The 25506-nt window shown below is 39.1% G+C and overlaps 1 protein-coding gene across 4 annotated transcripts in view; it reads right to left on the bottom strand.

The window, feature by feature from the left end:
- Positions 1 to 879: 879 nt before the first annotated feature.
- LOC306886696 (ral GTPase-activating protein subunit alpha-2-like) overlaps positions 880 to 25506 on the bottom strand; it is a 175581-nt gene continuing 150954 nt past the window's right edge. For 2 of the 4 annotated variants that reach the window (XM_079444009.1, XM_079444011.1), the window contains exons 39-40: positions 6932 to 7056; positions 3510 to 4541 (exon numbers count right to left, since the gene is read on the bottom strand). In XM_079444009.1, the coding sequence (XP_079300135.1) occupies positions 4354 to 4541; positions 6932 to 7056 (313 nt within the window). In that variant the 3' untranslated portion in view covers positions 3510 to 4353. Of the gene's footprint in view, positions 1179 to 2922; positions 2960 to 3509; positions 4542 to 6931; positions 7057 to 25506 lie in introns of those variants that run through there. The other 2 variants (XM_079444012.1, XM_079444010.1) reach the window with 2 other exon arrangements.

Genomic DNA, 25506 nt, shown 5'->3' with positions numbered 1-25506 from the left:
TACTCCAGTGAAATGTAAGACTCGTCGTGTAGGAAGTGTGCGGGCAATTAAAACGGAAAAACTCGGTCAGGTATTACACAGGCACTGTGAACAGCTCCCTTCACACAGCTTCACCTGAGGAGCTGGAGGCTTCTCCTCCGTTTAGTCAGGTATAGTACGACGGCAGATATTTCTCCATATACACACACACAACATGAAACAAATATATATATATATATATATATATATATATTATAAAATCAAATCAAATACAGAGGGAAGAACAGAACAAACATGGACCCACGGCATCTTCACCACCGAGTGAGTGCAGAAACATTGGAATGTCAGAGTAGATTTACATGACAGGAACGGGACAGGTTCAGTTCACAAATGAAGAAGCACACGCTCATGCTACACCTCGACCGAAATACAAACATGTGCCTTTTCCATTCAGCATGTTGCATAAATCAGTTCCATAAAATGATCAAACGAGTTGCTTAAAAGTAAATCATAATAACAAAAGCAATTTCATTGCAGTCTGTTGTCCTTTAGATGCCACTGATTACATAATTGAAATAGAAAAAGGAGGAGACTGGCGCTTTTTTTGATGATTCAAGAGTGTCAGTATTTTCTCAGACCGGCCCAAAGCGCTGTAAGAGCGTCTCAGTGCTGCGACGGGACAAAAAGTCTCTCCCATATGCATCAATGATTCAGTTTTCAGTGTTTGACAAGAAGAAAAGCTCAAAGAACGGGGCAATTCGAGTATTAAAAACTAGCTAATGCCTCAGGGTTTTTGAAATGTCTGTCGTAAGGACATTTCTGGGACAAATCGCAGTCCAAATGCAGCATTGCTGTGAAAATCGCAATTCATTTCACATTTGCAGATTCGCTTCAGCGTACATTCAGTTTCTCTTTCTTCACGGCAGGTGAAGCTACATCATTTTGCGACAACTTTCAAACGAAAAAAAAAAAACAGGTGGAAAATATTAGAGTCAAATGATACATTCATCCACAATGCAGTCTGCCGGCCAGAGGAAGCGTTCAGTTGGAGGACTTGCTGATGGCGCTGGCCGAGCGGCGGAGCTTTCCGGAAACCCGGTTCTTAGAGGCGCGGGGTATGGTGGGTGAGACCTGGTCGCCGGGGTCGTTGGTCGTCACAGTAACACTGAGGTCAGCGCTCGTGCTGCAGCTGAGGGAACCTGGGAAATCAGGACGAATTACACGCAGAGTGAAGAATCAGATATGATATTAATACACTTGCTTTCAAACTGATAGCATGCCATTGCTGAAGCGAAAAACCTCCTCTGATAGAGACGGATGTGAATGGAGATTAAGTAAAGAGCTGAGAACTCAAAATCAGCCTGCTAACTGTCATTCTACAAAGCACTTCCACTTTTCTGCAGAAAAGAAACGTCAATGGAATGAGAGAAAATATGGATTCTGCTGATGATCTGAGACACTGCTACTCCAGAAAGCATCTAAATTAAACAAGCTTCCTGCTTTGTCTAGATGGCATCTGCTTGGCTATTTTCTTTTTGACCGTTTTCTTTTTTTTTACGGGCATCTCAAGTTTCTGCGAGCAGATGGTGTGGGGAACATGCGCTCATTGGAGAGGACCTCCACTCCAGGGCTTCTTTGAAAGAGGGGGAGGAGAGCAGAGAACAACAGTCTCAGCATGTGAAAGGAGTTGGGGAGGAGTAAACGAGTGCGGGGCGCTGTCCACACAGACCATCTCAGGAGGACTCGGGATGCCAGCACGCACCTCCTCTCTAGCTGACTGAACTATCTGTCGTGCCAGGGATTTCTGTCTTTTATCGATCCGAGAGACGACTGGCCATCTTACGTTTCCGGGTGGAGAGCGTAAAGATTCAGAAGCACTCGGCATCAGTGATCGACTTACTAACGTCTGATCATCAGGTTTAATTTAAGCACGGTGAGGCGTGTGAATCAAATCAATCATGCAAACCCTGGAAATGTATTTCTTTATCAGAAACGCTCTTGTAGTTTCATTAAACACCGTAAAAAAAAAAAAAAAAAAAAAAAAAATTTATAACATGGGGCCAAACACAAAATAACTATATATAAATATATAATTATATTTTAAATGGTTTTCTTTTTTTTTTTTAATACTTTTTGTAATATATTTTACTACATAATATTACGTATTATTCAGAAATACACTTACATTAGGAAAATAAAAGTGGAAACACCAAAATGTTTCACAGGAGGATTAAAATAAGGTTTTTTTTTAATTCACTAACCCACTCAAAAGTTTGGGCACACCAATGATGATGATTATTATTATTCACTACTTAGAACTATGATGGTTTTTAAACAGCAATGTTGTTTAAAAGAAGAAAAAGCGAGAGAAAAAAAGCAAAAATATAAACCTTTCAACTGAAACGGGGGAAAAAATCAGTTTAATGCTTCCAAACTTTTCATTGGCAGTGTATACCAAATCTAGAACTTTACAGTGAAATTATATACATTATATATATATTTTTGTTTTTTTAAGTAAGTGGCCCTCATTCCCATTGGCTCTCCACAGCAAACCAAACAAAAGCGTAAAGTGACAAAGACATTTTCCAGTAGGGCAGGTGTTAGTGTCAGATGTGGCCTCAGGCAAACAGACACACGCCAAAGGACAAAGCAACAGGAGAAAAGAGGGGAAAAAGAGAGAGAATAAAGCAGAGACATGCAGGAGAGGAGGATGGCGACCCATTCATGCTGCTACTGTGTTACGATTACTCCGCCGGCGTCCATAATCAGAGCGCGCTCAGAACAGCCAGCCCCAATGCAGCTCTGCCTCTGTGTTCCTTTAAAAGCTCTGAGCAGACGCAGCTCATTAGTGGAAATAAAGAGGGGAAGATGAGTAGACGAGCCGGGGAAAGGGGAGGGGTCTCTGTGACAGAACGCAAGCTCCGTTCAGACCGAGACTCTTACCTTCCGTTACTGTACTGACACCTGTAACACACTTAATCTACAGAGGGAGAGAAGACAATAGAGCAACATGTGAGCTGCGCACCGTCACGGGTGTGTGTGTGTGTATGTGTGTGTGAGACAGAGAGAATGAGAACGCTGTTGAAAATATGGGTGCTAGATATTAATGCTGAGGGGTGAGGAAAGGACAACACAACAAAATGTTAACAAACACACAACATACAGTGATCATGACTGTAGCTGTTTACACAAGCAGATGGTGAAACACATTTCTATTCACACTGGCCCACTTCACTTCTTCTTTGTGTTTCCTGAGAATGAAAGAATGTTTAACAGGAAACAGAACAGAAAAGCTGCGGGATGCAAAACCTGTGATTTAACAGCTCTACTTCAAAAGGTTTTCACGATATGTGCATTAAACTTGTGTTACATAACTGAAATCTGAAATGACTTCGGTCTAAACCAGAGCACGAGGCTCTTATTTCTGAGCAAAGGTGATTGTTTGGTGTTTGCTCTGGAATAACAGTCACAACAGTGCAAAGTGATGATATAAGTAACAAAACATGATATTTTAGAGTTTTTTTCTATTGGTGAGGGTGTAAATGATATTTGTGAGGCGCTGCGGGCCTACATACCTGTACATGTTTAATGAGACACACTAGTCTGTTATATTTCAGAGAAACTCCTGTCTACCATCTATAATATTAAACTAAATCATTGCTTTCAAAATCAATACTTTGAACTCAATTAAATGACTAATAGGTGCCAAACCCTGCATGGATACATCCATACATTTCTATTCCCTTACACATAGTTGACCCTGACCTCAAAGATCTGTTCCAAAACCTAGTGAGCTGCCTACACAGACATCATATAGACATGCCTTCGACGACTGGCAGCAACATTAGTAATATTTGAAATATTATAATAATAATGAAGTATTACAATTTAAATTCCTGTTATTGTATTAAATTTTAATAGCATTGCATTGAATTTTCAGCATCATTCATCATCGTCTTCTTATTATTATAATATTCTTATGTTGAAAACATTTGTGTTGCTTAACATTTGGAATATACTGTATGTAAATTGTGATTTTTTCCAGATTCTTTGATGAATATAAAGTTCAAAAGAATAGCATTTATTTGAAATTGAATTTTTTCAACTTTACTGTTACTTTTAATCAATTTAAAGCATCCTTGCTGGAGGGTTGGGGAAATCTTTCCATTCAGCTTAGAATGCTGTCTTGCAAAGTAGTTGCTTATTTGGAAGCGAACTAGGTTTTGTAACAGAGGTAACAGTCTGCAATAGTGGAATCTTCATCATAAGCTCATCTGATATACTGTGCTTCATTCCTCAAGTGTAACATTTTTTAAAAGAAGCTGTTTAAGAGAAAAAAAAAACAAGGAGGAAAGTCTATGTGCTCATTCACTGTCATAAAAGAGGGAACATGCAGGGTGTATTGAAAAGGTGAGAAAGAGAGAGACACAGAGAGAGACAGGTTTGTGTAACAGACGTGTGGGGCCACATGCCTAATGGAGGAAGCAGGCAGAAAATCTTACAGTCCAGCTTGGCCCAGAGGTAATCCACGTCCCAAACCATCCCTGGCCAACGTCTGCCTGCTGTCATGGGTGAGATGGTGGTGAAACATGGAGCAGCGTCAAAGACTGTAACCCACACATCAGCTCAAGCCCTACTCGATGAGGTGCCCAGGGCCCCAGGCCTGTCTGAACTCTCATCTACGGGTCTGGACCAGGCATTTATGAGGGAATCTATGGCTCTGTTCCAAACCCTGTGAGCTGCTTTCTTGTACCTGTCTATATAAGACGTTATCTCCTGAAACCCCTTTGTAGCCACAGCAAAGGCTTCACTATGTCTATGCTGAAACCTCATGTCACATTGCAAAATTAGGAAAATTACTATGCATCCAGTTTATATTCAAAGGAATTCCATTAACAATACAATGGTTCTGAAGTGCATCAACTATAGAAAACATTGGTCACATGACATTGTAATTGACACTTTAAGTGCAATTATAAAGTTATACTTATATACTGTAAGCTATATATCTCAGAATCAAGAATCATCATAATACTGTCTGGCTAGGGAACAGAGCTTATATTGTGTGTATGTATATGTAGAACGACTTCTTTCCAACCTAAGCCTGCATTTTATGGGTACATTATTAATTAGTAAATAAATATGGACTTTGGTTTTTGTAACACGAACAGAAGGAACAGAAAAAGAAAAGAAACAGGAATGACAACTGAGGTTTAGCACAAGAAAGAGTGAACATGAGAAAGCAATTAGAACAAAAGAGAGAGTGAGGCCAACAGAAGAAGAAAAAAAAGACAGAACAACAATCTGGGGAAGCAGTTATTGATGTATTTGATTGAGGTACAAGAAGCCCTGAGATGCAAAAGAAGAGAAAGCAAGAGAAATGGAGTTTGAAGTGTCTAATGGATGAGATTCTCATTCTCTCTGAGTTCAGCGGACGTATCTGAGCTGCTCCCTATGCAGTCAACAGAGGTCACCGCAGCGGTTTTCAAAGCCCTTCTAGGAGAGAAATGGGTACCGTAGTCAAAACTATCAGAGCATCATTCTGCAAAATTATCCCAGAGAATGTGTCTTGAATAGTGCACTACACAAGCACTGCTGCATTCTGGGATTGGGTCAGTTAACATCCACTTGCAGTCCACAAATTAAAGAAAGAACAAATGATGTAAATAAACTCGACAAAATGCACTGTATGTCCAACCAAACAAATAGAACAGCTTTTGTCATTCTGGGAATGAAAAAAGATAACCGAAGATTCAAAATCTACAGTCTCCTGAAAAATTGACAAAAATGAAGATGAAACGATTTTCTGAATTATGATTGTAGTATGAGAAACAGGGTAATTATTGATAACTAAAAAAAAATAAAAAAATAAAAAATGAAATAAAATAAACATTACCTGAAACAATAAAATATAAGAAAAATCTCAAATTCATTTTATTTCAGCTAGTTGGCAAGGAATCATTTCTCATTATGGTTTAGTTGACATACTAAAATAAAAATGATATAAACTAAAACTAAAAAAACGTAACTATATATAAAAAAAACTACAAAAATTACTAAAACTTTAACTAAAGTTAAAATGAAAACAGAAAATATAAAAAATAAAATGACTAACAAAAATGACAATATACTATATAACACCGATCAGATTGTTGTCCAGGGTCCCCACATCGGTTTGTCAATGCATTTCCAGTCATGCAATTATTAGATAAAATATATTTTATAGTGATTGAACTCACAAATAGCATTTCAAGCCAACTAAATATTTTAGAGCTGAGCATAAGTAGACACTACAGAAGACATTTCCAAGACGTTTAATTTGATTTGATTCATTTCCATGACATTTTAAAGGTCTACAAATTAAAAAATGATATTAACCTGTAATTTCCTGTTGGGACCCTGATTCGTTTAGTATTTTGCAAGTGTGCTTTAAATAGATTTTTAACCACATCACTTTCTCCTTTTGGTTATGTAATTCATTAAGCTGTACTACAGCACATTTTCAGTTTGATATACTGGGCTTTCACAGTCAAAGGCTGTATTGATTTTATTTTGGCCTTCTTAAAGTGAGAAGGCCAAAATAAGTGCACCCTCATCATGCAACCTCAGCTGACAGGGCATTTGAAAAGTAACTGTATCAGACAATCTACCCATTTTAGAGATTTCCTAATTTCATAAACAGCAGAACAAGAAGAATTCATAGGACAGTGAAATAAAAACAAAATAGTTGCACTTTATTTTACCATATGTGCACTTGCAGTGTACTTAAGAATGTACCATACGGAAGCAACGTGGTTTAATATTAGATTTAGGGTTAGATTCACTTACTGCCCAATTGTCATAGTTAATATTGTAAATACACAGTATGTACATGCAGAACAGGATGGTAAAATTAATAGCTATCAACAACAGGAAATAGGAAAGGAAAATAAAAATGGAAACAGTGTCTCACCTGCACCTCCTGTTGGCCAGTAGCTGGGGGAAGGCGAGAAGACCTGGGCAGCAAAGTCCTCAAAGGTCATGTTCTCCTTGTGGTTCTGAATGATGGCCTCCAGATAGAGAGCCCTCTCCTCATAACTGAGAGCCCGTCAAGGAAAATCACATTTACATAACAGCAGAGTGATTATTAAATGCTCGGAGCGCGGAGGGAAACTGTTGACACTCCACTCCGCTCACATACTCTGATATATATACATATAAACACAAATACATTTTATTATAATACATAAAATGTTAGTTTCAATATTTTTAAATGTTTCCGAAGCCTCACCAAGGCTGCATTTATTTAATTAAACTACAGGAAAAACTGCAATAGCTGCTTTGTATTGCAATATTTCTTTTAAACGTAATTTATTCCCGTGATACAAAAATTAATTTTCATCAATACTCCAGTCTTCAGTGTCACATGATCCTTCAGAAATAATTTGAATATGCTGATTTGCTGCTGATTGTTTTTGCAGCTTCAAAGTGTGTGCCATTTTATACTTTTATGAATATAAAAGTGACATATGTGTCACATTTTACACATTTACTTTTATACATTGTGTTTACATTTTATTTTTCAGGATTCCTTGATGAATGAAAAAGGTCAAAAGTACAGAATGCATGCCAATTCGATCAATTTGATTAAGTCTTGCTGAATAAAAGTTAATTAACAAAAGTAAATTTTTAAAGCTTAAAAGTGTGTATTATAATGTACGAGTCCTGGCGACAGCATATGCTTTGACTGCATGGAAAGCAGCAGTGTGAACATACAGCTAAACATCTCCTTTTGTGTTCCACGGAAGAAAGTCACACAAGGTTTGGAAAGACATGAGGGTGTAAATGATGACAGAATATTATAATGATCACAGAATATTCTTATTCTTCAATCTTTTTTCCCCATGTACAGGAAGCTAAAATAATCAGGGGAAATAAATTAATCCCCCCCCCCCCAAAAAAAAAAGTTGATTACGGTTCACTCTAATTAAAGCTTTGCTTTAGGATCCGGCACATTCCAGTTGGCATTTCAGGGCAAATGGCAACTTCACGTAATGTTGTGGGCACAAATGATGAAACAAAATCAGATCTTCCAGCAGACTCCTGAAGCCATTTGCACTGGAGGAGTCATTACACACATGGTGAGCGTAGCCTGTTCAGTTACAGCTACAGTCCGTTAACCGTCCAAACAAACGCACGAGCAGGTGTTTCTGTCTTGATGTGCACATACACACCAACGCAAGCCTGGCAATCACTCAAAAACTGATACACGCATACAATCTGTGTGTACTGCTGTATTTATATGTATATAGCGTGCATGTGTGTGCGCGCTAATGTCTAATGAATAGGTTGTGGAGTGGAGGCAGGGGCGTTCCAGAGCCACATGCCTGCCTGCTGAAATTCTGGAGGGCCCCACTGATGCCATTCCCATCTCATTAGGGAGGCTGCTTATTCCGCCAGGCGCTAGGCTGTTGCCAAGGCCTTTGCACTCCATCATGACCACGCTGGCTGCAGCAACAGCGCTCTGTGTTCGAGCGAGCCAGCGCGTGTGTGTGTGTGTGTGTGCCACGTGCCGGCGCAGCAGGGGCTGAGGCAACCGTGACAAATTGTTGAAAAGGTCCGTCTGAACCCAGCGCTGACAAGCACCTGAGCCTGAGGGCTGCACACAAGGAGAGAGCAATCTGCTTCACTTCTGCATGCTTTTCTGCTAAAAACACGCAGCGGGGAGGGAGGGGGGACACGTATCTGGAAGAAAAACTTTACGCACATTAGTCTGAAAATAAAACCGGCCATCGGTGGAATCGAAACGACCAGCAACAGATGGCACGCGGCGTTCTCAATGTGTACATACAAGTCTGAAAGCACTTGCTCGGAGGATCATCTAAAAATGGCAGGTTTTGCTGCTATAGAAACATGGACAACATTACGGTAAAGAGTCTTTATGGCTCGCCAGGAATGAAAACTACAGATGAAAGCGTTACAAAAGGAATAATACAAATTGGCGATGCAGCAACGTAAAGAGCGTTAAGTAATGGGAGCAAAAAAAAGTGCATGTGCGTGAACTAGAGGACAGAGGGAGAGAGGGAGGGAAAGAGAGGAATGAGAATAAGGGATAATAAGCCTGATCCCACTAGGTCAACAGAGCCATATGGCGTTCCATTATCAGAGATGCAGATGACTTAAGCGTGGCTCAGCTATTGAGATTCCTAAAACAAATATTGACCTCAGTCGGAGTCACCGCTGCCATCGGCCAACCTGCACTCCCACTTCCTGAGGATGAAAAAAAATCCTAACCTCTCATCTATTGAATTTATGCAGCGGTCACAGCACATTACGTATCGTACATTCATCTGCGCCTAAACGATGTTTGCGGCTTCTGGCACACCTCTAATTTTCGTGATACCGCGTAGACTCGACAGCTGTTTGCATAAATGTATGCCAGTGTTCAGATGTGGGATTTGTTCTTTATTGAATATTGTAGCATGAAAAAGGCATAGACAGCTATGCATCAGGAGTCAAAACAATCAAGCTGCTTTTGCTGGCATGATTTGTCTGTCATCTCCTCTCCGTCTCGGGTTTCTCTAATTGTTGTGGCACAGGTTGTTCCGTAGAATGCGTGAGGTGGGCTGGATGACGGTGGTGTGGATTAATTCAATAAAGCAGAGAGCAGTGACGCAGGCTTCGCACGCCGTCCGAGCGCTCGTCTCTGTCGGAAGCAGGGTGAACGGAACATACAGGAAATATGCTGAATGTTTGCACGGACAGAGGTCGCTCGGATGACACCGTTTCAGAACTGAAAAACAAACACGGGGCAATTCTGTATTTTACGCAGGCGAGCGGGAACCTACACAATTTGCAGATGAGAAGAAAGTTATCTGAAGTTTAGGGATTTCCCAACGTGATTGTAATTTAAGTCACCCTTACAGCACCTGCGATGGAAAACACTCCAGTCCAATGCAAATGAAGCATAGTGGGAATTTCTGAAAGCATTAATTGCAAGAACACGACTCCCAAAGAACTGTGCACCCAGAACATCCACACAGAATGTTCTAGAAAGCGCTGGAGAGAGGTATGTGGTGTCAAGAGGGCAAATTTAACATCCCCCTGCCATGTAAAATAATGTGATGACCTCATTCGAGCACAGGTCAGATTGTGCGTAGATGGCAGAAAGGGATAAAGGGGGGAAAAAAATGTGTAAACAAAAAGTACAATAGCGCTGTTACACCAGAGAGGGAAAAACAGATGAAGCAAATCCACTTTGGAGGAAAAACATCCTCTAAGCATTTTGCGGAGGGGTTTTAACACATAATGCTCTTTTTCCACTCTTTTGGAGGCCACTTTGCCACCCCACGGTGCACCAGGTGACAAAGGCGAGGCATTAAAGGCTGTCGAGAGCAGAAGCCCAGGGGAGCGCACAGACTCATTGAGTATTCAGGAACAGTCCAAAACAATCTATTCAACTGGGTCTTCAACCAGAACACTCTGAAGCAGAATGCAGTCAACTGTATCAACAAAAGATTGTTTCAAATGGTAGGGAAACATTTTGATTCGAGTACGAATCTGAATCGATCTGGTATAGGGGTGTGAGGATGTGGATCGTCTAAAATGATATCGCAATTGCTGTTTTAATGATGTTGAAGCAGACATTATTGGGTATATTGCACACTTTGCAAAACATGCAACATTCCTTGCGAATGCATGCTGTTATTGTGATGTAGTCTAGCTTAATGCAGTTAGAATGACCTCAGAACCCAATATATGGGGGCAAAAAGGGCCCTGTATGAGTTTTTGGTTCATAGGGTTAAGCAATATTACAAGCAAGGGTGTGGTTTTCTTCCCAAATATCAGTGAGATTACAAATGTGATGGGTTATATACAACAGTACAATAAACAAGAGGTATTGTGAGTTCTGTTTTATTCAATATTCCTTTTTTCTGGCCATCAAAAACGGTCAAAAACAAAGCCACAGCAGAATCGCTGTGTGCCTCTGAGCAAAACACAGTGGTGTTTCATTGCTGATTGAATCTGTGTTTTTTGAACTAATTAATTGAAGCAATAATTCAATGATTCATTCATAAAGACAGTAGTCACTTTCTTTGCACTTGAAGCCAATAGTCAGTATGTGTGAAGTATCACTTCATTTTTTAATTTTCTTATTTCAAAATAAATTTTTTCAAAGCATTTATATTTGTTGATTACATTTAAGAATTTGTCATAACATAGGATGCATACATCTACTTAGGTTAGAATACAATGGCATTATAAAGATCAATTAAAGGGAAAAAATGGAAAAGTTGATTCCCGTCATGACTGTGAACTAACCACTGCACAGAAAATGAAGAATATGAAGATCTTTGGGAGTCAGCTATCCACTGGCCTAGACCAGCCAAGATACCAGCACAAAAACACACTCAGCTAAATACTGTCTAAGTAATATCCGAAAAATCCTAAAAAAATAAAATAACAAGTAATTATTTTAAGTGTGCTAAAACAGATATTTGTTTATATCACCCAAATCAGCCATCATGAAATGATAATTTTTCTGACGTGTGCGAGAGGGTGATAGAGCGAGATGAAGAGTATGTGTGCTGTTGTCCAGATGGTAAGGGGTGGCCAGTGGGGAATTGAGAGGTCAAGCACTTTGGCAGATCAAAGCCAAGGTCAGGTGGCAGTAGTGGCCATGTTCAAGGTGCACAGGGACTCAGAGGGCCTCAGATGGCTTCTCATTAGCAGTCAGCTCAGGAGCCAGACCCCCGGGACCGCCTTCTGAACCCATCCCACCCTGAAACCCCTCCCCTCCGTCCACACACACAACAAAAGATCTCACCCCGCAGGACACCTCAGCCTGGATTTAACACAGCTGACTCAGGGTCACAATGCCAGTTTGACAATACACAGAAATCTGTCATTAACATGCTCGTGGAGATAAAGAAGTAGCAAATGACGCAGGCTAGGAGCAAAGTAGCTGTGGTTAAGATTACATCATGAAATATGACAAAATTGTCCTGTTAATGGACTTTAGTCAGAGTAGACACAATATGTAGTATGACATAAATGATTTATTTTGCTTAAATAGCTTGTAAAAGCACCGTGCGCATTTTACTTTCACTTTTAAATTAGCGGCAATTCGGCATCAATTGAATTCAATTCAAGCAACAACAAAATACAACACAGAACATATAGCTAACTTTTATTAACAAAACGAATAAAAATACACCATGCCATATGCCTAATATAAAATAACAAATAACTTACAAATTTTAAATAGGTAGGCCTATACAAAACTGAAAAGACTGAGGAACAAATAATTATAAAACGTAGAACGTTTATTAGCGATTAAGATCGAAAGTACGGACTGCATACACCTCGATGTAAAATAATGGGAAAAATATTTTAAATAAAATAAAAATCAGCAAATACTGTAGAACCAAATAGGCTAAATGAAAAATGAATGTTTACATTTTTTTTTTTAAATACCTTCCAATATCAGATAATATCCTTAGATAAATGGCAGGTCAACAGGCTTTTCGAAATCCAAAATATTTTTAAAACAGGCGCTTTTACATTCCGTTTTGAAACTCTTCTGCCATCATCTTGTCTGTCTCACCTCACTCTTGTCAGTCAGCTCGACTCAATCTCCTCAGGTGATAAATTAAATCTGATCTGTGATGTCGTTCGTTTGGTGTGCTGCATTGAGCAGCCGCGTTCAGTTTTAATTGTAGTGTCTGTTCTCTAACTGAACTAAATGATTTTTAGCCGCAACACCGGTTATCACTTGCCCACCACAGCACCGTCCCTCACCGTCATTTAGATTTCTTTAATAGTAATAAAAATAATTTAGTTTTCGTTCTTAATAGTAATAAAAATCACCGCCAACACGTCTATCGCTGCAAGCCTAGCGTAAAGTTTTAACACAACAAATCTTATATCTCACATGAAAGGTCATCATCGCGGCGAAGCTGTATTAAAAGAATAAAGCAGCAGCAGCAGCTACTAGTGCTGAGCCCAAAACACGGAGCGTCGATGTCCCCATTCAGCAGGCATTTGAAAATTGTAAAGTTTTCCAGAGACAGCCATAAACGACAAAGTCATGGAATTTATAGTCTACGATGACCAGCCTTTTTCCGTGGTACTTTATTTTTTGTTGAGGATGCACTTTTGTTTTTCATTTTTTTTCGAGGTTGACACGTGTCCATGCATTTTATTTATTATGTATTTGAAAAACACGTGACTTAAAGACTATATAACTTCCTCATCCCCGTGCACTAAAAAGGTTGAATAGATGCATTTCTTTATGCATGAAATATTTGAAAATAATTTGTTGTTAATGAGTTGTTAATTGCAGATAAACCATAGTTCAGTCATAATTCTGTTAAACCATTTCTGTTACAAAATATTGCGGTGCCTTACACAAAAAATAAAAACATTTGAAGAGTCAGGACTGATGTTTGCTATTATAGTTAGGCCAGAGTTACTAAAATATCAGTTTCATCAGTGAACCTTAGATTTTGTATTCTCCTGGGTGCACAAACTGCAGATTATATGAAAACTATAATATAAAAAGTATGAACTTATTGGTTATCGGTATCGGCCATGATAAGGACTTAATTATCAGTTATCGGTAAAATCTTTTCATATCGTGCATCCCCAGTTTAGTGTTTTATTAGCATTGCAGGGGTCAATTAGCAAACAGAGGCTTGAGGCCTTGCACTGCTGTGTCTGGTTAAGCTGGAGAAAAGCGAGGTCTGATCGGCGATGGAGGACGTAATTGAAACATAAGGAGCCTCTGGAGCTCTAGCCTGAGGACAGGCCACTGTGCTGAGCGTCTGCGTTCAACTGCAGAGCCTGAAGCAGCTGCAACAGTCACAATGTTCCCCTCACTAATGCCAGCTACACTATTTCATTCATGCACCATTCTAGCTTTCTGTTAAAGGAATAGTTCACCCAAAAATAAAAATTCTGTCATTAATTACTCACTCTCGTGTCGTTCCAAACCTGTATGTTTTCATGTCATTCCAAACCCATTACGGTTGAACCACTGATGTCACATGGACTATTTTAAGAAAGTCCTTACTACCTTTCTGGCCCTTAAACGTGGTAGTTCTGTTGCTGTCTATGCAGGGTCAGAGAGCTCTCAGATTTCAGATGAGTCAACATTACTTTAAATTCAGAACATTCAGTTTTAAGCAAAAATTAAGAAATAAAACAGAAATTACTAAAACAAAACACAGGAAAAGAACTACAAACAGTGTAATATTTTACTAAAAAAGTGACTGTTCATTGTTCACCAAAGGTCTTCCTCGTTTCACTGCTATTAGGATGTTATTTTAATTAATCTCTATTACAAACAAATATGATGGACAGGAACTATTAAGGACAGACATTTAGAGTTTAAAGAGCAAATGCAAATTTCCGTCATTTCACTGCTGTCACTATCAAGACACGGCAAAGGTTAACAATACGTTTCTGCGCGGCCCTCTCTTATTTGGCCTCTGAATGGGCTCTTGTGAGAGGATGGAGAAGTTGAAGAACTGGAGAGTGACCATGCATGCTCAACCTCCACTCCAGCCAAGCACCAGCCATTAACCTCGACCAATCACATTGACCTTGCCGTCTAGCCGGGGAAGAGGATAATTGGCTAGTTTAGAAAAAATGGCCCCGCTGCATTTGGGATTTTGTCCGAGCAAGTGCACTGCTGACATTCTCCGTCGGTGAATGGAATGTTCTGCATACAGATGCCTCTCTGCATTTCTGCTGCACTTCAGTCAGATCTAACAGACGGCGCTGCCTGACTCATTTCCACAGTCACAGCTATGCTCCTAATTACATAGTATCACCACCACAGACTGAGAGGGGCTTGATCTTGTGTTTTTAGCAGAATTTTGTAGAAATCGTGCTCCGTGAGGGGTGTAAGCAAGTTGTCCCCATTAGTATTAAGAAGCAGCTAGTAATTAAACTGATTTCTATTTGTGAAGCTCTCTGTGGTTAGTTTTTGAGGAAGCAGTGTTTTCAAGCTGAATGCTAAGGTGTGCTAACACGTTTCTGCAGGAGTTCTGTGGGGTTTACAGACAATCCTCCTCAGTGATCGACAGACCCTTTCAATCACTTCCACTATTCTTCTTTGCTGCTGAAATATTGCCATGCTTTATGTTGGCAGACACAATCTTAAAGACGCTCCTGCTAAACAGGCTTCAAGATTTTTTGGAAGCCTGACAAGTCAGCCATTTCATTTAGTGCTTGTACTAAACACTACTGAACACAACTTATAATACATTGACATACAAACTAGACAATACAGACAAGGAAAAGATTTTCACAGCATTATAATTTTTTTTTTTTTACTTTAGCCTTCATAAATGATATCAATCCCTATAATAATAGGTGTTCACATTATTTTGTCCAAACCCTGTATAAATATAATCAAGGTCTGATCACATTATTAAGCAGTATACTTCAGTTTTGACACAAATGCTTATATGTGTACAGCCAAACAGTCTTTCACAGTATACTCCATTTGATAATGTGCGTGAACACAGTTGCTTGACATGCACACTACTAATGCTAATCTTTGTACTGTGTCTGTGCTATTTCTCTTTATAAGTGATAAAAATGTAGTGTGTATCTCTTAACTTCCTCACATATGCACTTGCCAACATTGGCGTCATTTGTTGTTGCTGTCTCTAGTAGTTTGATGTTGTTCTGTCTCATCCATTTATATATTCATTCATAGGCTAGGCCTGTTTTCCCACCTAACTAATTAGTGCAAATTTGTGCAACCTGAGCGTACAGTGTGAGAAAAATCTGAACGTGTTATTCTGATGAACAAATTTATTTATACATATACCTGTTTGCATGGACCCTTTTCATAAGACTGTGATGGGACGTTTCAATGGTCATCAGCATCATAAAGCCTCCAAATTTTTATTTAGATTTTCATTAAAAAAGAAAATATATATATACAGTCATGGCCAAAAATATCGGCACCCTTGGTAAATATGATCAAAGGCGGCTGTGAAAATTAATCTACATTGTTAATCCTTTTGATCTTTTATTTAAAAAAAAATAAAAAAATCACAAAAATCTAATCTTTCATTGGATAATAAGAATTTGAAATGGGGGGAAATATCATTATGAAATAAATGTTTTTTTCAAACACAATTATTGGTACCCCTAGAAATTCTTATGAGTAAAATATATCTGAAGTATATTCCCATTCATATTCACAATTTTGAGCACTCCAGGGTGATTATGAACATGAAATTATCCAGCCATGGCTTCCTGTTTCACAGAAATATAAATAGGAGGGAAAACAAAGCCCAAATTCCCTTAATCATCCATCACAATGAGAAAAAACAAAGAATATATTTCTGATGTGCAGCAAAAGATAATTGAGCTTCACAAATTAGTGAAGTGGCTTTAAGAAAAGAGCTAGAGCAGTGAAAATTCCCATTTCCACCATCAGGGCAATAATTAAGAATTTCCAATCAACAGAAAATGAAGAGGACGTGTGTCTATATCGTCCTAATGCACGGTGAGAAGGAGAGTTTGAGTGGCTAAAGACTCTTCAAGGACTACAGCTGGAAAATTGCAGAAAATAGTTGAGTCTCGGGGTCAGAAAACCTTAAAAAACAAAACAGCACCTATATCACCACATGTTTTTCGGGAGGGTTTCAAGAAAAATTCTCCTCACTCATCCAAAAACAAACTCCAGCATATTCAGTTATCAGACAGGACTGGAACTGGCTTCTATGGTCAGATGAAACTAAAAAATGAGCTTTTTAGCAGCAAACACTCAAGATGGGTTTGGTGAACACAGGGATAAAAAGTACCCCATGTGTACAATGAAATATACTGCTGTATTTTTGATGTTGTGGGCCTATATTTCTGCTGGAGGTCCTGGACATCTTGTTTAGACACATGGCATCATGGATTCTATCAAATACCAACAGATAAAACAATCAATAAGTGACTGACTCTGTTAGAAATCGTATAATGGGCCATGTTTGGATCTTCCAACCGTACAATAATCCAAACACAAACCTCAAAAACAACACAAAAATGGGTCACTGAGCACAAAACCAAGCTTCTGCTGGCCATTCCAGTCCTCTGACCTGAACCCTGTAGAAAATGAGTGGTGAACTGAAGAGAAGAAGCACCAACATGGAGCTGTGAATCTGAAGGATCTGGAGTGATTCTGGATGAAGGAATGGTCTCTGATCTCTTGTCAGGTGTTCTCTAACCTCATCAGGCATTATAGGAGAAAGTTTAGAGCTGTTAAACTGACAAATGGAGGTTTCAAAAAGTATTGAATAAAAGGGTGCCGTTAATTGTGACCAATGTGTATCAGAGAAAAACATTTATTTCTTAATGATATTTCCTCCCATTTTAAATTCTTATTATCCAATGAAAGGTTAGATTTTTGTGAATAAAAAAAAAAATCAAAAGGATTAACAATGTAGATTAATTTTCACAGCCTTCTTTGTCCATATTTACCAAGGGTGCCGATATTTTTGGCCATGACTATATATATGTGTACATTTATAACACTATAATTTGTATGAAATTACCTGTGCTTCAATTTAAAAAAACCTAGTTAACAGTAATGCAAGGGTGTTTCTAATACAGCGCCAATTTGACATTGTTCTCTCTTCTCATTGCCGTTATCAGTCTCTCTCTATTTTTTCCTTGTTTGAAATGTTGGGAAAACATATCGTGGAGTTTTTTTTTTGCTATTTGAGAAATGGGAATGCAAAAAAATATCTATTTGTGGTAGTGTCCCGTTCACAGCTATAGAAGTTTACCCAACTATGAAAAAAGTACACTTTTGTTTTATGTCACCTTTTCACTATCTCTGATATTTCTTGCATTTTACCCCCTAGTGGCAGTTGCATATAACTTTCAAACTTGGTTGTGAAGCACTGTTACCCTTTGATTATTCACTATAATGAAATGAATGAATAATGATGAATGTTAATTATGAATATATCTACACAAATGACCTGAAAAATCTAAAAGTAAAAAAAAACATGGTAGGTTAATAGTAATAATAATAATAAATATGATCAGAAATATGATAAAAAATACGCTGAAAAAAAAGTGTTTAAAGAATAACGTTGAAGTGCAAAAAAATATGCACTTCATAGTTTTGATTAGACTACATCACGTCCTATCAGACATATTACATATTACAAAAGTTAAAATGTTTCACCGCAACCGAAGATCGGATACAAAATACGAAAGAACCCACAGCTCCCGCACTACTCTACAAAGGAAATGCATGACTTGCAAGACATGCAGCATTTACAGGTGTCTACTCAGCCCTAAATGTTAACTCAAAACAGACACTAAATGCTCCGCCAATGAAAGAAGTGAAGTATCGCTTCTGTAACTAATGAACCATTTATGAGGGCTTTTAAGAGATGGAGGAAAGTGTGTCGAAAAGCACATCTGAGAAAAGCTAGCAGTGAGAGATGTACCGATAAAGTGAGAGAGAGTCTTTCCTCACAAATAGACTCGATGCCAGTTACCGTCAGCTCCAGTGCCCATGGCACAGCAAGTGTTGATTGGTGGCTATCTGTGGCACCGCTGTAAGGGTACCTGTTGTCACGGTACTGGACGGAGGTGTGAAGCACGTCTCGGTGGAAAAGCCCAGAGGAGGTGTAAGGTGATTATGGGATGGATGAGGAAGGGAAATAGAGGGAGAACTCCGGAGGGACGAGTGAAACAATGCTGCTGATGTGCTTGTCATTAGCTCAAGGCCCTGGCGTCTCATTAGTCAGCTTGTTCTCAGAAAGAGACGATGATTACTGATCAAGAGCGCCAGAGCGAGCTAGAGAGAGAGAGAGAGAGAGAGAGAGAGAGAGAGAGAGAGAGAGAGAGAGATGACAAACTACAACAAACAAGAGTTGGGAGGCATCAGAAAGCGTCCCTCTTGTCTTTCAGTCAGTAATGTCAGCTTCTGAAGGATATATGTGTGTGTGTGTGTGTGTGTGTGTGTGTGCATCTTCCACTTTAACGAGAGGCTAATTAAGCCCAGAGCCCAGAGCTGAGGGGACAGGAAGGGGAGTTAAGACAGGTTAATTGAACCTCCAGGGGGACGTTCACACCCTCCACATCTCACCTCTCCAGCATCCATCTCAGGACGAGACACTGCGACGCAGAATTACGAGCGTGACATCACTGCCCATGCAGATTCCCACATAGAGCTGCCAGGCCGGCCGAGTCTGAGCACAGATTTACCACGGCTCTAAATCAAACGTCTACGCTTTCTCTGCGCTACCTGAGCGTGACACACAAAGGCTCCTCTGCCTACGGCGCTCCAAGTATCGATCCGATCTAGGGGTCAAAGGAAAGGGCTTGTCGGCATACAGGGAGAATGCAGAGAGGTCAACAGGTCACAGAAAACTGAAAGATCTGCCACGGTGATACAGGTGGCACTCATTTTACAGATCCCAGGGGAGCTGTTGAGTAAGGTGAGATGTATGCGACTCAGCAGTTTTCCAGTCCAACCTAAACACTCTAAAAGCTTTAATGCAGCATTTCTGAGATAGGAATGCTTAAAGTGTCTCTATTATGGGTTATCAAAGGTTCATATTTTGGTTTTGGGAGTCCCAAGCAACATGTTGACATGCAAGTAAGGTCAAAAAACACTTTATTGCCTTATAATATGCATTTATTTTTACCTTATTACCTAATTACAAGTGGACGGACGACATCAACATGAAACGGCTTGGGATTCGTTTTAAAAACGACTCGTTTAAATGATTTAGAGTCGACTCTTTCTTTTGAGAGACAATAACTTTATACACGGCGCACTTTCAGATTTAAAACTTTGCAGGATTTTTTCATTCACTTAGAGCTGTGTTACACACTGCGTGAAAGGTCATTTTCAAAAATCCATAATGGGGTACTTTAAGAAAATCTGACGCTGTGGAAAGAGCCAGGAAGTGGGAACAAAGCAAACTGCGTCTCTCTGAAATTGGTCACTGGTTTTCCTGATAAAATTCAGATTCTCAGATGTCCAATCAGACGGAGCTTTTTTACTCTTTGAGTCACAGACTGGTAAAGGCTTTAATGTGACATGCAATGAGGGAAATAATCAAGCAAACAAACCGCTACTATAAAAGGCAATTGGCAACAGCAGCACTTTTTAAAAGAAGATATAATAAGATGGAGCCATCAAGGCAGACGCATCTCAAGTCAGAGGTGGGCAGTGCAGGTTCTTTGAAGAGCTCTTTTGTATCAGACACAGGGCTCTTTGTGATAAAAAGCTCCAGCATTTATAAAGCCCTCCTCACCGAGACAATGGGATTAATTCACACGCGAATATGCATTGGGTGCTGAATAATCAGCTAAACATGCCGATCTGAATGGACGTGGATTGGAAGAGAGAATCTGTGATCCTCTTGTAAGGTATCAGACAAATGCACGAAAAATTAATAAAGCTGTTGAACAATGAAATCTAACAAGGACCAAAATCTACTTCTAGTTTCAGTGATAAAACATGTCATACCAGTCTTTCTACAGTATCAGTGGTATCAGCTTTAAATCATGCCTTTACCACACGCTGTTTATTAGGAACATGCAACCAATACAGTTTGACCAATGACAGTCAAAGATGAATTATATAGTTAAGCGTTTTAATGGCCACAAATGAAGACACTGTGACGTGTGTGAGATAGAGATGGGTCATGCTGATTAACCCAGCGTCCAGTAACGAGTACTGTGTTGAGGATTAAGGTTAAACCTAGTCTTTGCTATGAAAATGAACCCTAAGAAATGTGTCTGATCAGGGTCCAGTAACATGAAACCAGCCTAACTACACATAACTCTCATTAGTAATTCAGGAAATCACAGCTAGTACTTAAAAAACTTAGTTTGAAAATATGTAGTTATGCACATTCCTGATGTATGAATGTCCAATATGTGGATTTGAGCAGCCTTCTGTTCTTTTTGTAAGATAAAACAACAATATAAATATTTGATCTTTAATAGTTTTGATTTCAGAATGCTTGAGTATTTGATATTGGTTCTGAATATCTGAAAGACACAGTTTACTTAATGTTTCCTTGTTCAGTTTGTTTGATTGGTTCTATTTATTTGTAATTAGTTTATAAAATATAGTTTACTGGAGTCCATTCTTGGGAAATGGACTCCAGTAAAGTTATTTAATTTTAAAAACTTTAAATAAGCATGCTAGTTTTATTCATTTTATTTCAGTTGTAGCTGTAATTATTTTAGTACATTAATTAAACTAAATGAAAATGAGAAATATTGCTTTGGCAACTAGCAATATTTCTTGTATTCTCAGCTAGTTTATTTCAAGTAGAAAAGCTTATGGTTTTAGTTAACAATAATAACCCTGGAATTAGTATCACTGTGAAATTTTGATCACAACTTGAAAAATTAGAAATGAATGAGAATGCATCTAAGTGGGGATGGGGAAAAGTGGTTAATTTTCTCTTTTTGGACTTATTATTTTTGGTAATATCTGCCTGCAGGCGCTCCGTGCAGTCAAGCGCACTGTTACGAGGCAACAATTAAGCAGGATGTGGAAGCCGGCACCTGGTCCAAGGCATTCAGTGGCTTTCAGCAGCAGCTGACTGTACAGTGTCCTCCACACCAGGTGGTCCTCCTTCAATGACATTAGCTAGTGACTCCAGGGTTAATAAAGGGCCCGCATTGGCCCAGTGTGCTTGCACAAATCCCATTCACTTAGCCACAGACACTGGCTCTTTAAATGGGCTGACCAAACAATGTGCTCTCCCAACACCCACATAAAGAGAGCTCAAACACACAATCTGGGAATGTTACTTGTCATCAGAAAGCATACAGGCTGTCTTTAAAATGTAAATACATTTTATGGATCTGCTGGAGCAGCTGTATGTTGTGCCACTTCCTTCCTACAACAAACTGGGCTCCTTTCCTGCACAATTACAGTGTTGTGGCAATGCAAGACTATCTATATTTTAATACTTTGATCCTTAGATTGTTTTATGTTTGTTTACATAATAATAAGATCAATTAATCAAGCAGCATGTCATCTAAATAGGCAGATTTCAGCATCTGTGTACAATTCCATTATATTTGTGCTTTATCCCAATTAAAGAACACAACGCAGTATGTTTCAGGGATTAAAAATCATGATCCAACTATGTTACTGTGATGCAACATTTTGAATTGTGACATATTTGGAGCAATACTCTACCACTCAAAAGTTAGGAATAATTAAGAATTTTTTTTTTTTTTTGAAAGAAGCCACTTTTGCTCACTAAGGCTGCATTTACTTGATTTGAGTTTGTGATCAGTACGTTTTTTTATGCTTTTGAAAGAAGTCTTATTCGATCAACAATACAGTAAAAACTGCAATATTGTGAAATATGATTAGAATTTAAAATAACTGTTTTCTGTTTGAAATTATTTTGAAATGTAATTAAATTCTGTGATCAAAGCAAAATTTTCAGCATCATTACAGAATCACATGATCCTTCAGAAATCATTCTAATACACTAATTTACAGTTTAAGAAAAAACAAAAAACAAAAAAATATTAATGTTAAGAACTTAAGACTGGAGTAAAGACGCTAACAATTCAGCTTTGCATCATAGGAATAAGAGCAATTTAAAATAAATTAAAATAGAAAAAAAAGAGCACATTTCAAAATATTAATGTTTTACTGTATTTTGATCAAATAACTCCAGCCTTGGTGAGCATTAAAACAAACAAACACACACTTGATGTCTATGCATTTAACTGACAATATTGGATGGGAAATCCACTTAAAAGAGAGATAAAAAAACCATTAAAACACAAAATAGATGAAGAAATTGTGATATTAACTGCAGGAGAATTTTTTATTTTTTTTGTCATCATACTTCTGGGAGATCAAGACCAAACCTATGGGCTGGTGTGGAGGAGGAGCTATAGACACTTTCCGGTCATCCTCATCCTCACTTCACAGCTTTGCGCACCAACCGTGAATAAGACTCATATACATGACAACAGCTATAGATCTGTAGTGGCTCTGCCACAGTAATTAAAAGGCTGTATGAAGCGTTTGAAACCAAGACGTGCAAATCACAATGCAATGCTAAGTGCTTCCATTTCAGCAACACACTGGATTGTCTGGCAATCAAAAGGAGCAGCAAAAATAAAACCAATCACAGACACGTAATGAAGTTCCAAACAGGCGCTCAAAAGTGAAAAGGTGTCTGGTTCAGGCACTACCTAATAATGAGCATTTCCTAAACAAGCAAATTAACAGGAATCACAAGGAACATTACGGCATTAATACAGGCATCCGGCGTAAGGTTCAGATGGAGGAACATTAGCAGAGCTTAGCCCTTCACCAAGCAAACTGCACTCTTCTACTTCACAATGTAAAGAACCTCCATTTCCACATCAAAGCCAGACTGGAAAAAAGCAGGATGCACACTTTTATGTCGCTCTGTGGTTTTTGCTGTTGTTTTGTTTATTCGCCCATCCTCTTCGCAGAGACTCCGTTTTGTGTGAACATGCAAATGGAGAAACACAAGGACATCCTTTAGCTCAGAACAATCACGGGCAGCGCGTGGAGGAGCCGTCTTTGCCTTTGAACTGTTTAAAGTGGTATTAATGGCCAACTTATAAATAATCAACTAATTCCTCTTTAAAGATATCCGCCAGTGGGGCACTGGAGACCGAGAGCGCTGTAGTCTTTAAAGAAACAACCCTCTGTGGCCCGGATGCGCAGTCAAACAACCGCACCAAGCTCTACATACTCAGAAAAACTACTGTTTATGATCAAATTTGAAAGCTACGCAACCATTTGCAGCTTGCAAAACTTGCAAAAATGTGTTTTACTTATGTATGTTGCAGGTTGCCCCACTTCAGTGTTGGAATGACATGTTTTACTAAACATCAGAGAATCCTCAAGCTCATTGGCTCTGTAGATATGCCAATAGCATAGTAAAAATTATATAATAGAACACACTTATTTTTAAAAAGAAGTTCATGCTACTTTACGTTGATAGATGGTAGTGCAGCATCTAACAACTTTGCAGCATGGGTACACAAGAAACAGCAATGCTAATGCTAGCTAAACTACTACTGAGCGCATCCTCAAGGGCCAGTCCCAAATGGCACCGTAAACCCTCGCTGTCTTCCTTGGAGTCCAAGATTTTGTGGCGTAATGCCGCTTTGACTGCCAGGTAGAAGTCTGGAGAAGTTGCATCAAGGGCGCATTGAGGCCGCAAAGAGGGCGCTCATGAGCACCCTTCTGAAAGCTAAAATGATGAATGGCACATCTTACGGCCTCATGGACTTAACGGACATGTGCACGTAATGGCCATTGTAAGTCTTCAAGAATTAAAACGAAAGTGCACATGAAGCGAGCCATTTGCGACAGGGCCTAACAGACACTTTATTTGTGGTGCTCTCTGCTTTTCTCCCACGTTTCTATGGACAGTGTATTACCTACCCCTGTAAAGCCTGACATATGAAATAACAGTCTGGATAATCAAGTAAAACAAAGCTACTTCAGTCCAGCGAGTGATCATTTTGAAATATTAACAATAACAGAGTTCTTGTGTTTACTTTATACAAATCTGTAAAGACTACACAGCAAAAAAGATTGATGTTTGTACAATCATACAGCATGTAGTAGATTGTGTACAAGTTCTGATCACGTCCATCATTTAGAGGCCTTAGAAATTTGTGTATTAATTATGATAAAGTTGGCTTTATAGGGTTAAATACATTTCCTGTGCGCATACGCAATACCCAAGAATATTCCTCATGAGTCATTCCTCATTTATGAAAAAAATGGCCTTTATACACCTATACTTTATCTGTTGTAGTGTGCTATTATTTTTAAATTAGCGTCAATGCTGATTTACAAAAACAACACAACAAAGAAAAAAACGTATCACGGGACGTACAGTATAGTCGGTGGCTTATATGGTGGCTGACATTTGAGTGACATTTAGGGAAGAATTGGATATGTGTGGCATAAGAGAGGATAAGCAGACTTCATTCAGGCCCGGAGAGCTCCGGGAGATTGAATGGCAATCAGAGCACTGCTGATATTCACCGATTGAAGACTCTCTCACCATTGGAGGATTTCAGTATCACAAGAGCCCTAGAGGCAGTATTCTTATCAGCAGCGGCCTCAGACAAAGAAACCTCCCGAATGAGAGATGAGCTTTAACGAGGTCCGCCACTGAACAACCGTGACGATTAGCGAGAGGAGAATCAGGCATGCGTGAAGACGCAAACACAAAGACACGCAAGCCCTCTCCCACAAACAAACACGTATACATCCTGGCACGCACGAGCCTCGAGACGCCAGAGATCTTTTGAGAAAGACCATCGTGCGAAGAATACCTCCGCTGCCGCAGGCAATCTCATTCTAATGAGCGAGAAACAAAACACAAACAAAACTAAAGCAACAGTGCTCTGGAAACACGCGCTCTCGTACATTCAAATACTCCCACACTTAAGTGCCCAAGCTTGCCAGAATTGCTCATTATCACTCCCTTTACAAGACTATAGACAAAGCGCTAGAGACAA

Source organism: Barbus barbus (assembly GCF_936440315.1).
Source record: "Barbus barbus genome assembly, chromosome: 20".
In the NCBI taxonomy this organism is placed as follows: Eukaryota; Metazoa; Chordata; class Actinopteri; order Cypriniformes; family Cyprinidae; genus Barbus; species Barbus barbus.
This window is presented reverse-complemented; position numbering and strand designations above follow the sequence as displayed.